This window comes from Echinops telfairi, unplaced genomic scaffold, assembly GCF_000313985.2.
Source record: "Echinops telfairi isolate 266 unplaced genomic scaffold, ASM31398v2 ScPeMD7_60;HRSCAF=208, whole genome shotgun sequence".
Classification (NCBI taxonomy): domain Eukaryota; kingdom Metazoa; phylum Chordata; class Mammalia; order Afrosoricida; family Tenrecidae; genus Echinops; species Echinops telfairi.
In genome coordinates, this window is record NW_022103958.1 from 32,240,617 (window position 1) to 32,254,968 (window position 14,352).

A 14,352-nucleotide genomic window follows, 5' to 3' on the forward strand; every position below is an offset into this window, starting at 1 on the left:
GGGCTTAAGTGGAGAGGAAACGTTTTGAGAATGATGAAGGCAATGAATGTACAAATGTGCTTTACACAATTGATGTATGTATGGATGGTGATAAGAGTTGTATGAGCCCCCAATTAAAAAAAAAATTCAAGGGAAAAAAAAAGAGTAGCTCATCTTTTTCTCTTGGACTAGTTAGGGGACTCAAGTGGCTGACTGTCTAGTCAGCCACACAGTCTGTAATCCACGACATCACAGCTCAGCCTAATTAACACAGAATGTTCGCCCCACGCAGCCAGCTCTCCTCAAGAGTTGTCAGGACGAGTGAACGCTGACACCACTCATCAAGTGCAGACGAGGACCTGACAGGGCAGAGGGTCTGAGTGGTGATGGGGGAATGTGGGGGGCACATCGTGAAATATGCAAACCGTGATATTGAGCTGTTCAGGTAGAAGGCTGTGTATACTGACACCAAGAAAATAAACAAGAGATGCGGCTTGCATAGCACGTGGGCCTGGAAAACCCCTTCAGATTCCTGCCAGCTGCCTTCACCAGCTCTCCTGTGTTTCCCGCGCCCCTCCACCATCTCCCAGCCAGTGTTTATTAAAGGAGCGGTGCCATGGCTACGTCTCTCCCCACCTAGAATGGAACCCTCTGAGGGCAAAGATGAGTTCAAGGCCAAGAGCGGGCAGTCAAGACAGGTGTGCAGGACGGATCGTGGGTGAAGGAGAAACTGTCCATCTGGAAAGATGTGGGGTGCTGGAGTCTGATTTCGCTGGTTTCAGGTCTAGGCCCCACAAACTGGACAGTCGTGCACATTTGAATAAATCACCTCATGTCTGGGGGATCACTGGCCTCAGCTATCAGTGGGGGACAATAATATCAAACTCCCCGGATGCCACACAAATCACATTCAATCTGACACAAAGGCCCTCCCTGTCCCAGAAAGTCTGTTGCCTGATAGTTCTGAATTGTGAAGCACACACTACTCCCTCGGCACAGTTTGTCTGTCTCGCCCTTGCCCCTTGGTAACCTCATGAGCATGGGGAGGTTCTGGGAGTGAGAGTTACACACAGAGAAGAAGAAATTGCAGACAGGGCATCTTAGAGCAGGAAGGAAATCCAAATCACTGTTTATAAAAACACATCGAATCTGGCTCCCTCTGGACATTCCAGGTGAAGCCATGGAGGGGTGGAGAGACAGCGGTTTACAGAGCCAGGTGAGGGCCAGGGTGGTGGTGAGGAGCTCGCTCCACTCACTCAACAGATTTGGATCTAAACACTAGCACTTCCAATTGCTCGCTCGTGTGATGTTCGATAGCACCCAAGACACCACGATGTGTGTGACTGTGTGGGCATGGCCTTCTCCGGAGGACTCTGGGAATTCCTATCTTCCTTCCTGGCGGTGGGACACATACTGTCTCCCTATGAGACATTCCTGTTGATAAGTCACATGGAGCTATGTGAGTGCCCTGGAGCTGGAGGAAACACAGGGAGACCCTGCCAGCTCTGAGGTGTTTCCACTGCCACTGGATCCACAAGACTTTCCACCCACTGGCCTGTGATCTTCATGCATTTGGTGTCATTGCATGTGTTGCATGAGTCTGAAGAGGAATTTATAGATTGGTATCAGACATATGGGCTAATATCAGACTTATGGGCTTGGTTTGGACTGGGCTGGGATGTTTTCTCAATATATAATTACTCTTTGATCTAAAGCTCTCTCTTACACATATGTGAGTCTCCCTGGATTTGTTTCTCTAGTTTCCCCAGACTAACACAGTGATGCAGGTGGGCCTTCTAGGGGTTGTCATGGGCCAGAGCCATATAGAGCAGTACCTGTGTCCAGGTGGGTCCCCGTGGGCCCACGATGTGCACATCAGAAAGACTGGGGTGTAGCATGGAGTCAGACACGTAGGTCTAGGCTTGTCTCCTCAATATGCTGTGGATGCCTTTGTTCTAGAACTGGTTTCTCCCCCCCTCACCGCCCCCATTCCCGCAACTCTTCCTCCCGCCAGAAAACCTGTGATGCGCTCAGAAGCTGCGTGAGGAACGGGACGCTTAAGGCAAACACTTCTAGGAGGGAAAGTCGCAGTAGTTCAGCAACGCCGCTGTCTTTACAGTTCCACCAGGGTGCACCAGGCCTGGTGGGGGATGCTGCCACCCCGTGGTGCAGTTTCTTCTGGGGAGATTCCCTCCAGCCCTGCTCATCCTGGGCATCCACTCAACACTTCCCTCCTCCCTCTCGCTTTGCCGAACCCTCTCTCACCCTGCTGGGCAGTCTTCCCACAAGCAGGTGGCAAACACTCCTACCAGGTGCCTTAGCCATTTGCTGCTGCAATGCTTCTGCGGGGCGCTGCTGACCTCCGTCCCCCATCCCCCTAGTACCAAGACTCCACCAGAAAGGCTCACTGGCCCAGGGATGGGCCCCTACCTGTACAGGAAAGGCGCGACCGTGGCAGTGTTGGGGTGGCTGTACTGCTGCTGGGGCTGAGGTAGCTGAACACTGACGGTATTGCTCCCTGTGGTGTGCGTGGTCCCGGCCGAGCCCCCGACGGTCTGGCTGCTGATGCTGTGGCTCAGGGTGGTTCCGCTGGGGCCCTTGCCTTCTGAGGAAGCCAGGCTGGAGGAGGAGCTGGAGTGTCTACTGTCCAGCGGGGGCTTCTGCTGGGGAAGCCCTGAGCCCGGCTTCCCGCTCCGACTGCGCTCACCTTCCTTGGCAGGTGCGGAGGCCCCCGGAGGCTTCCCGGGCCCGCTCTTCATGCCTGGTTTTGGTATCCCACTGTGTGGAGGGGCTGAGGCCTCCTTCTTGGCACTGCCAAGCTTGCCCCCTTTGGGGATGAAGCTGGAGATCTTGGAGGACTTTTTGGGCACCTCAGTCCCCGCAGCCCCGCCGGGGTCCTCCCTGGGCTCCTCTCTGGGGTCCGGCCTCTCGGTCACAGAGGCTCTCTTGGCCAGGTCCTTGCTCCTCTCCTTGTCCTTCTCCCGCTGAGGCTTCTCCTTCTCGTTGCTCTTTGGGGAGCTCTTCTTGGTGGTCAGCGCCCGGCTAAAGGTCCTCTGGGCGATGCCCTTGAGGGCAATCTTGGGGCTATTGGCCGCAGGGCCCGGGGTGCAGGGGGCACGGCTGGCGGCCTCCAGCTCCTCGCTCTCTTCAAAGCTGGGCAGGATCTCCAGCCGCTCACCGCTCGCGTCCCGGCACCCGGGGCTCTCGCCACCCTTGGAGGCCCCTTTGCTGTTGAAGAGTTTGAGCTTTTCCAGCATGGACTTCTGATTGTTGGGAGCAGGCTTGCTGGCTTCGGGGCCGGGCCGGGGGCCCTCGGGCACGGGCTGCTTGATGGAGAGCATGGACGATGTGGCGCTGTGCTTCACGCTGAGCGACTTGCTGCGCCAGGGCTTGGAGGCGGCCCCGGGCTGGGGGATGGCTGAGGAGGCACTGCAGGTGGCGGGGCTGGAGCTGCCTGCGTCCGAAGCAGCAGGTGCATGCTCACTCATTCCGGGCTGGGAGGAGGCTGGGCTTTCCAATGGCTCTGCAGAGACAGGAAAGAGTGGGACACTGGGATCACACCTGGGGACCCACTACCACATGCCAGTCCTCCCCTTCCCTCATGCCCTGGCCACCCCACTGCCCGCTCTGCGGGCTTCTCTGGGGTTCCTGTTCAAAGCCTGCCCCCTGCACCATTCCCCCCAGCCCCATATTCCAGTGAGTGCTGTACCAATGCACACAAATGCCAACATTAACCTGCCCAGAGCACATAAGAATGTAAGTCTAAAGAAGCCCAAAGAGACTAAACACCCCCAGTGCCGCCCCGGCGTGGCTTGCATAGGAGACATCTGCCCGTTGGAATGACTCGATCCACAGCCCCGGTGCCCAGTGGCACAAAGCAGCCAGAATGATCTGACTCAGAGGAAACCACTTAGCATGTAGCAGAGACACCACCACAAAACAATCGAGTGAAGGGTCAGAAAAAAGGTGGACACCAAGGATCCCAGGCGCAGGGTGTCCCGCAGAGAACTCCTCCCGGGAGCTGCTACGTCTTCGCAAGAGCGCGTGTTCCCTGGGCTGAGCCTTTTAGAATTGTGAACATGGTTCAGGCTGGACTTAAAAACACACGCAAAAAGAAAAAAAAAAAAAAGAGAGCGAGACCTTCTCTGCTGAAGAAGTAAGTGTCCACGGCACACATGACTCCGCGGGCGGGCGCGGGAAAGCACAGGTTATCTGAAATCCTAGGCTTCCCTGTGGCGCCCCGGGGAGCTTCCTGGCCCGATCCTTTTCTCAGAAAAGCCTCAACATATTTTGGAGCCAGAGCCAGAATGATTCTGGGAAGGGCGGGCTCCAAACTGAACTCTGCTCACCACCGAGTCCGACCAGTCAGGCTCCCAGGAAGGAGCCAACCAGCCCGCAGCCCCTTCTCCTGGCGGGAGGTCGCGCTCTGAAGGGGCAAGGCTCAGGGTGAGGTGAGTGACCATGGCCGGAGGACACCTCGCAGAGGAGCCCTGCTTGTGCCCCTGTTCTCCCCCGAGGACAAGGACACGCACCCCCGCCTGCACTCCCCTGGCAGGACTTACCCGGCAGCAGCCACTTTCTCCCGCAAGGACTCCCCAGGAAAAACTCTCCAACCAGAGAGGCGGCTCTTCCAATTGTCACAAGTGTTTTCAGTTAGGCTGCTCATGTTTCTAATTAACTGTTGTCATCCACAACTGCTCCAGTGCTCAGAAGCCTGCCGGGACTCACGGACGCAGCCTTCTGTTCTCTTCCTCCTCCTCCCTCTCCTGCGCTCGTTTTTAATACCTAGGTCCCCGCTGCCCTTTCAGCAACAGAGTAAACTGTCCAGAGAGCGGCTTTTTATGATTTAAAAGTCAACGGCCGCCCAAGCCAAGAGAAGGCAGGCCCTGTGTGGGGCACCGGGATGGGGCCGGAGCGCCTCACCGCAGACCCGCCCGCCCGCGCGCTGGGCTGCTGCGCGGGAAGCCACAGCTCTGGGTGATCCAAAGCAGACCCCCCAATGTTTTAAAACACATACATCTTCCTGACTTCCTGGGGATTGGGGCTGGGGGGGTGGAGAGGGAGGGTGCTGGGCAAGCCTCCCTAACAGAAGGCACGGCTGGAGCCTTTTCTGGGGAGAGTCACAGCCTGGCTTGGAAACGGGATGGGATCTGACTTTCAGAACCCATCCACGCCTGCCTGGTGTGTGTGCACAAGGTCTCTGCAGGCTTGTGGCTGCCCAGGGAGAGTCTCCCGGGCACCTGGAGACCCAGCCCCAGGTATGCTGGCCGAGGGCAGGGTTACCGCGGCTTTTTCCAGAGAGGGAGTCCAGTCTCAGCTACTGAAGGCTGACTACCTGGCCGAACTGGACAAGGACGCCTCTAGGATTTGTACCCAGGCCCCCTGGGTCAGTGCGCTTCAGGACTGTGTCACAGCAACCTGCTTTGCTTAAAACAAAGGAACAGCTGCTTACACGATGAGGCATCTTTTCAAGGGTCCCATTTTTCTACTAACTCACCGCCCAGGAGCCAATACTGACTCATAGCCATCCCACAGCACAGGCTAGCACTGCCCTTTGAGTTTCTGAGACTAAATGGTTTACTGGAGTAGAAAGCCTCGTCTTGCTCCTGAGGAGCGGCGGGTGCTTTCGAACTGCCAACCTTTTGGATCACTGCCCAAGACCTAACCACTGGGGCGCTGGGGCTCCATGTTCCTAGGGATACTCTCGGCATGCACTGCCAGGACCAGCTGCTGCTGGCCCACTCTGACTCAGGGCGGCCCCATGTGTGTCAGAGTAGAACTGAGCCCCTAGGACTCTACGGGCTCATTCCCGGGAAGGAGATGTCTTGGCCTTTCTCCCAAGGTGCCTCTGGATGCCCTTTTTGGTTAGTGCCCAAGTACGTTAACCGTATGCATCACCTGCAGAGATCCACAGGCGGGCACAAGCCAGTTGAAGATGCAGCACAGACCACAGAGAAGGCTTCTGGTTAAAACAATACTCGTGATCTTAGTCAATTCCAACTCACAGGGACCCTGCAGGACAAAAGAACTGCTCTGGAGGCTTCTAAGGCTGTACATCTTTGTGGAAGCAGATGGCTGCATCTCCTTTCCCAGGAGCTGTGGGTGGGCTCGAACTGCCAACTTCATGGTGGTCAAATGTTTAACCTCTCTGCCGCACGGTCTCGTTGACCGAATACTGGCTGTCTAGTCTTCGAGTTCCACTTTCTCCCAGGCAGCTGCCTTTCCCTTTCCTGGGGCTCTGACCTGGGGCCGATGCTCCTGCCCTCAAGGAGGAGGTGACTCTGGAGCTCAGCCAGCGGCAGCAGTCCCACGGTGGGAACGTACTTAGCTTCTTCCTCAGCTCCTAAGCCAGTCCCTCCAGGGCAGACATCACAGCCCATCCTGCACAGTCATCTCGGCCCCACTCCCAACACCTGCCGAAGCGCAGGCGAGACCCAAGCTAAGGTTTCTGCATTGTTGTTTAGAGATGTTGACGCGCGCAGGTCTCATTTAAGGCGACATAGACCCAGGGTTTGTGATACCCTATTAGGGTTATTATAGTAAAACTTTTCAGTGTCAATGCAGGACTCCGAGCCTCAGCATTTCCACTGAGCCTGCAGTCTGAGGTCCCTTGGTTATGGCCTCCTGGGACATTTCAAGGTCAGCCATCACAACTGAAAAAGGGGCTCTTGGCAGGCGGCGATGATAAGTGTTCTGGATTTGGTTTCTTGAGCAAAGTCTTCTGAGTAGGGCAAGGGGGTACCCCGGGGCACCTGAAGATCGCATCCATGATGTTTGGCACCCATGCCAGGGCCAACACTCCTCATTGGAGTGAAGGGGCTGTGGGTCTTGTCCAGGTCCCACTGCCTGAGGCTCATCACTCCCAGTGATCTTGGGTCTCAGTTGGAGTGGCTGTGCGGGGCTCTTCTGCTTTCTTTGGGAAGCCGAGGCTTTGTGATTTCTAGCACGAACTTCCCTTACTGGCCTCCTGAGAAACATCAACTCAAGAGATGTGGTGGTGTGTCTGTAGGCCGAGTCTCCAGAGAATGCCATTTTGTCCTGGATATGGTCTCCGCAGCTGTTCAAAAGAGGACAGACTATTTCTCTCCAGCCCCTTTCAGCCCGGTGTCCAAGAGCCTCCAGCAACCCCCGTGAGGCTGGGAAGTGACCAGTGCTTTCCCCACAGGGCCCCGCAAACACAGCGCTCACTGAGCATCCTGTGCTTGGCATACGGGTGGTCCATTATCTCCCAGCATTCCTAACAGATGAGGAACACCAACGAGGGTCAAAGCCTAGGCAGCCTGGGCCACGTTGCTTGTGAATTCGGAAATGCATCGTATAAAAACAAGCCTGGGGAGCAGCTCCTCCCCGGCAAACAGCCAGCTCTGGCCTCTGGCCTCATGGACCTAAGCACCTTTGCTGGAACACAGCAGGCTAATGAGGAGGAAGGACAGACTGTAGACAAGAGTGTTCTCAACACCAGCACTCCTCAAGCCGTGGCAGGCGGACCACTGGAACGGAGGAGATTTGTCTCGATGGCACAGGGATGAGGGCGGACACTTTTGTATCTTCAAAATCTCCTATTTATCTTATTGTGCATGAGAAGAAAGTCAGTGAGTCCGTATGCAAATGGACACCTATGCTGCAGTACATCATTCGTGTGGAAAACGTAACAGCAATCAGCCCTGTCTAAATCAAACCAGGATGCCCGGGTCAAGAAGCAGCTCAAGGTGAATCTGAAACGGCTCCTTCTTAGGGCTTCACTTACACATGCATTTGTCCAGCTCCTGGCCGTTGGTTGAGGATGGTCAAATGGCACATAACCTGGCCTTCTTCAGCCAAAGAGAATTTAGAATCATAGCGTTAACTGTTTGTTGACGAGGAAGCGCAGTGAACGTGACATGTTACATCGCCACACAACAGAGAGCCACGTGTCTATTTATAAAGCTAGATGAAAAGAAACCAAGGCTCATTTGGACAATGTGACAGTAACCTCCAGTCAGATTTTGGAGACCAGGTGGTGTAGTAGGTTAGGTGCTAGAACCTAGCAGCCACTCGGCAGGAGAAAGGAGGAGGTCTGCTCCTTGCAGGGGTTACAGCCTCAGAACCCCCAGGGGGCAGTTCCACCTTGCTCTACAGAGCCGCTGGAGTGGTAATTGACTGTATAGCTGTGGGCCTGGGGCTTTTGTTTCAGGTTCTAAATGGTTACAGCCCGCTGCTGCTCACTGAAAGTGGGAAGGTCTGAGCCTACCCAGAGGCACCTCCGAAGACAGGCCTGGCGACCTCCTCCAGTAAAACCCACCCCGGAGCCTTCTGGAGCAAGGGCTCAGCAAGCATTGGCACTGACCTGACCACAACTGCTGGGGGGAGGCGTCTGTCCTGAACAACACAGATCACAGAGCCTCCCTCACGGATGGTGACCTGCAGACCACAGACTGGCTTGAAAATTCCACTGCCACCAACTGACAGGCAGCAAGGAGGAACCGTCTCGTTTGTACAGTGCAGACAGGATGCCTTTGACGAAAAGAACACAGCTTTTTCCTTCTTCTCGTTACGGATTTGGGGATAGCGTTGATTCTTCATCCTCTGTGGGGGAACCGAGTTTGGTTTTTCTGGCAGCCAGCCCTGACCGTAACCAAAGTGAAAAGACAGTCCGGGGCAGATAAACAAGCATTTCTTCCTCTGCCTCCGCGAGTGTGAATGCTGGCCCCAGCTCTCAGCTGGGGAGATGTTGGTGGTCTGGTCCCCGTACCAACAGGCCCTCGGGGGAGGGTGTCCTCGGCTGGCCGAGTCCTGTTCCGCTACTGTGACTTTCAATCTGCCCCAGGGATGTTTCCGGCTTCCAGCTCCTCTCCCAAGACTCCGGGGAGCAGGCCTGGTCTAGGGCCTGGGAAAACATGGGCAATTTCCTATCGTTTGTCAAGGTGTCAATCTTGAGCACTCAAATTTGTTAGGATAATTGAAACCAGGCTGGTTTTTAAAAAATTTTTTTTTAAGCGTATCCACTCAGTTTTGGAGACCAAGCATCCTTCCTGGCGTTGTTGTTATCAATGCCTCGTATTATGCCCCGCCCCCCTAAAAGCAGGCTTCCCTTCAATCCTTGGAGAGGGTCAGTGTGGGGGGCACAAGGGGCAGCAAGGGGTGCGGAGGGCAGGGGTCATGAGAATAACCAAGGCAAGTGGGCAGGAACGTGAGGGGCCTGGAGCCCACAGGGAACTAGGTTGGGTGGACGCGTGTGCTCCAAGAACCTGCGTGCACCTACAAGCCCGCGACCAAAGCGTTGTCATCAGGCTGACTTGGACTCAAGATGAGTCCAGGTGTGTCTCTGAGGAGCTCCCCTCCACAGGGCTTTCAGAGGCTCATTTGTCAAGACTCTTTTTCAGTCCTCCTCATTCCACGTCCAGCTTGCCCATGAAGAAGGGTCGCGGCATGTGAACCGTGGTGCTGAAGAAGAATGAAAGCACCATGAACTGCTGCATGGGCACACGGGTCTGTGCCCCCGAGGCAAGGGTGGCAGGACTTTGTCTCATGCGCTCCAGGCACACTGTCCGCAGAGCCCAGTCCCTGGAGGGGACATCACGCTTGGTAGAGCGGAGGGGCAGCGTAAACCAGGAAGGCCCTAGACGAGATGGAGTGACCCAGTGGCTGCCCCCGCTGGGGTCGGGCAGAGGGACAATGGTGAGGCTGGCGCAGGCCCGTGCACGCAGTGCTTCTTTCTGGGGGCACGGGGTCGCTAGGGAGCAGAGCAGACTCCATGGCTGCTGTTTCAGCAGTAGATTTCCAGGCCTTCCACCCAAGGCACCTCTGGGTAGATGCGAACCTACCTGTTCAGTAAGCAGGTGAGCACCGAAACAGCTTACACTAATCCAGACCTCTCAAAGGCTTTTAGAATGGCCAAGCTAGAAGAATGCTGATGGTGAGCTTCATAAATGACAAAATAACGTGTGTTTTTAAAGGCTTTCCTGTTAGTTTCATGTTTAATGAACCACAGGAAACTTGATTGGTATTATCTTAGTCTAGAATGTAAAAACAACTTCTTCTCTAAAGGAACAGAACAAAGGATTTAGTGGGTAAGCGAGTTATACCCCTGGCTTCCCCCTTGAATTGTCTGCTACCATCCTTTGCCCGGTTCGTTCCCTGCTCCTATCATGGCTTTGTATCACATTCAACCTTAGATTCCCACCCACCTCCCTCAGATTTCTTCCAGGAAACCTTCCAGAACCTCCCAATCCATTGCTCACTTACTCACTCACCATCAAGTTGATTCCAACTCATAGTGACCCTATGGGACAGGGTAGAACTGCCTCCTGTGGATTTCCGAGGCTGTACTTCTTTATAGAAACAGAAGGCTTCATCTTTTCCCAAGGAGCAGCTAATGGGTTTGAACTGCTGAGCTTGTGGTTAGTAGCCCAACAGCCCCACCCACTATGCCAGCAGAGCACTTCAAACAGCAGTCACATAAACAGCCTTAAGGACCCAACTGGCCCTCTGCAGGTCCTGGGCACTTGTTATGCTGCTGAGTGATCACTAGTTGTCCTTGCCTCCACTTACGGACAAGCATGTCAGTTCCCTCAGGTCAAGACCCCTGGCTGAAGCAAGACGGAAACACCAAAAACGATTGCCGGAAAATCAACAAATGAAGAAGGATGACCCCCATGGGACCCTTGCAGCTGCCTCCGGGTGATCAGCTGTGCCTGGCTTCCCTCCGGGCTCGTGGGGAGCTGTGCTCCCTAAAGCTCAGCCACTCCATAACGGAAAGTTTTGATAATTAAAAAACAAAACAAAACACACACTTTGTGGGGGGTTGCCTGGTGTGTGCATGGACGTTTACACATCAGATCAGCTTCCCGTTTGACAGCTCCTGCACAATCATCCAGTGACGCGAGTCACCCTTCTCACAGCGTGTCTCCATCCTCTCCCATCGGTTCTGCTGGTCCTCTTCCAAAGCGCGGGTTTCCCAGCCCCCACCCTCCCATCTGCGCTGTCGCATCTCGTACAGGTGGTTTACGGTGGAGTAATAGACGCATCGGTACGTATCTTTTAATTTGTTAGCTCATCTGTTATTTCACTAAATGTCTGTTATTTTTGTTCACGGTTGAACGGGTACATCAAGGTGATATCATCACAGGGAGTCAGGCCCCTGGCTTCAACAGGTCCAGTACATTCCCCTGGTTCCAATTGGTCCTGTGTGCTGAACTTGAGTTTGAATTTGAGTTCTGTTCTGTATTTTTGTCCTGCTCTATCAGGACCCGTCTATTGTGGTCCTGAGTATAGGGATCCACAGTGGTGACCAGGCACCTTCTAGTTCTTCTGGTCTGGTAAACGAGGTCATGGCCCATGTAGGCTGTTAGCCCTGTAAACCAGTGTGTCTTCTCTGAGATTCCTGTTTCCTGCTTCTCCTGCTCCTGATGAGTAGAGACCAATAGTTGTACCTTAGAAGGCTTGGGTAATGCTTCTAAGGACCGCCCCCCCCCCCCCCCCCCCCAACACAAACACACCTGCCCTGCCCCCATACACTATGGGCTGAACTATGTCCCTGCCCCACAGGCAGGCTGAAGTCCTGACTCAGCACTGGTGATCTTGACCCTGTTTGTGGCAATGGGGCTTTTCTTTGCAGATGTGATCCATTAAAGTAACCAAGTCACACCAGAGTGGGGTGGCTCCTAACTCCGAGCCCGTCGGAGGGCCTCCATAGGAGAGAGAAGAGCAGCCAGAAGCATGCTACCCACGGGGGAGAGAGGGCACCCAAGGACCTCTCTCCAGCCAAGGACTGCCGCGGCCACCGAAATCTCCAGGGAAACCTGGAACGGTTCCTCTCCCTCAGCCCTCAGAAGGAGCCCACAGAGCCGATAGCCTGAATTTGAACTTCCAGCCTCCCTATCTGAGAGGCTACCCACCTCCTTTGTGGTTTTGATTATGGAAGCCTCAAGGAAATGAGGAGCGTGCACGGTGGAAATGGCGTTTTAACAAGCCACCGAAAATGTCCTGTTCAAGTGCTCTTGTGACAAGTGACCCACGATAAAAGTGCCGCGTGTGAGCGCACAGCATCCTGAGAGCTGGCCCTTCTGCACGAGCCTGACTCCCCAGGTTTTCCTCACTGGCTTTCCTTCACCCCGGAGACAGAGGAAGAGGGGCCCTCACCCCGGGAGGAATTGCAGGCGAGTTTCGTTTTTAAAACAGAAGGCAAGGTGATGCTTTTTCTCCAGTGGCTTATTTTGGAAAAAACCAAGTGAAACTAGGGTAATGAGGTAATTTGTTTCTCAGCTGGGAGCTAAAAAGCAGTAAAAGAAAAATAAGGAAGTACAACATTCTTATAAAGTTTTCACTATATCGCCTCTAAACAGCTCCACCACCAGGAGTGCTCCCATCACATCCCCTTGTCAAGGTTGAAGGGGAAGCTGCACAAAGGTGGAACTGTTGGCTGTGTTAGAATACACTGAGGCTTATGTCTGACGCTGCAATAACATTTTGACAAGAGTAAGTCCTTAAAATATATCTTTGTCTGTCTGTGTTTATCTGTTTGTGTCTGTCTGTCTGTCTGTCTGTCTCTCTCACACACACTCCTCACATCAAAAGGTGTCCTACACAGAGTTTTAAAAAAGCCTTCCGCTCAGATGGTTAAGGAGACACAGCATTTGAGTGCTGACATTCGAAAAAAGAGGCCTTAAAAAATCAAATCAAATCAAATCAAAGGTGCTCTTATTCTTTCTCTTCTCGGAGCCCTGAGACACTTTCCAAACACCTTGTTCTCCCTGGGACATATTTCCTCCAAGTCCCAGGCAACATGTTTTGGGAGGAAACAGCTGTCTTAATTGGTCAAGCCTTTTTCCATCGTGTACCATATATGGTGATAACAAAGAGCAAAATTGGCCACAGAAAACCTTCTTTCTTTTTTCAAGGGTATATGAAATTTCACCAAGCAATTATAAACACTCCACGGGGGGCAAATCCCATTCTTTCAGGAGGTCATTTTCCACAGCCAACAGCTCTTTGGCAGGGGGAAAAGATTACACTTGGTTGTAAATACATGCCCCTAAGACAGAGTTAGCTAAGGAACCGGGCGGCCCCCTTGTCCAGTAAGCCCGCCAAATCTTCCCGCTTTCCCTTGGAGCACAGGGACACCAAATAACAAATCCCAAACCAACTGCCACTGAGTCGGTTGTGACTCATAGTGACCCTAATTCATGCTTCCAAGGCTGTCAATCTTTATGGGCTCAGACAGCCTCAACTTTCTCCCGAGGAGTGGCTGATGGGTTTGAACCGTCACCTTGCAGTTAGCAGTCCCACTGCTTATCCACGCCATCATCACCAGGCCTCCTTGGTAGTAACCCAAGCAGAAGATGCCAAACCACTGCTCGCACCACATACATCCCACCGAACAATACAAGTGGGCCGTGACGGAGATGGGGCACCAGGCTCAGGGGAGTCTGAGGGACTCAGGGGTAACTAACTAAGCATTTCTTGCCGGCGGGATTTCTCAGAGTCTTTAATGCACTCATATGCACAGGGCACACCGTAATGGAGAAAAATGGCATGGGGAGCGTAAGGAAACAGCCTGTTATGCGATCTGTCTTGGTAAACACTGTCCCAACGAAGACGATGGTCAAAATCGGGCCACCATGTCACCTGAGAAGAGAGCTGTTGTACAAGTAACAGTCAGCAGAGAGAGGGATGGGAGAAGGCAGAAGGGTGTCCCCCAGTGAGATAGTGGCGTGACATCCAGCATGCTCCCCCGATCCACATCTGTGTGTTCTGAGCATTAAACACTCTTCATGTGCAGTTGGTTCCAACCCTTAGCAATACCCCAAATCAGAGTGGAGATGCCCCATAGTTTCCGTGGCGGTGATCTTTATAGAAGCCAACTTCCCTGTCTTTCTGCCTCGGAGTGGCTGGTGAGGCGTTCAAACCCTTGGCCTCCTTCTGGGTAGCAGCCGAGGGTTGTAAGCCATGGGCCCCCCAGGCTCCTGGAGACGGACCTCCTGCTTGTCCTGAACGGTCAGTGAAAGGAAGGAAGATGCTCAGGGGGACGGCCTGGCAGGATAGCTGCAAGATGGGTGTGGACACAGCGGTCATTCTGAGGGTGGCGCAGGAACGGCCAGTACTTTGTCCTTTTGTCCAGAAGGTGGCAATGAGCGACAAAATGTCACCAGAAGGTGACAGCGTCTGAGAACAAAACATGCCCCATTCTGTCCCCAAAGGGTCCCAACGGGCCATAACACGAGCAGTTCCCTTTAGCGAGGAGATATCTAACAGGGACGGTGTACGGCTCCGCAGCGGAGCCAAAGTACTGCATGAGAAGAGGAGGGAGGAGCCCGGGAAACGCATGTGATCTTGGGCTACATTAGTGAACGATACCGAGTCATTCCTTACATGGTTGCCATGAGTCAGCATCCA

The 14,352-nt window shown here is 53.9% G+C and overlaps 1 protein-coding gene across 5 annotated transcripts in view; it reads right to left on the minus strand.

The window, feature by feature from the left end:
• The window catches only part of NAV2 (neuron navigator 2), a 413,588-nt gene that overhangs the window by 171,717 nt on the left and 227,519 nt on the right, over positions 1–14,352 (minus strand). For all 5 annotated transcript variants that reach the window (XM_045290963.1, XM_045290962.1, XM_045290966.1 and 2 more), the window contains one exon: positions 2,410–3,502. In XM_045290963.1, coding sequence (XP_045146898.1) covers positions 2,410–3,502 — 1,093 coding nt within the window. The remainder of the gene's footprint in view (positions 1–2,409; positions 3,503–14,352) is intronic.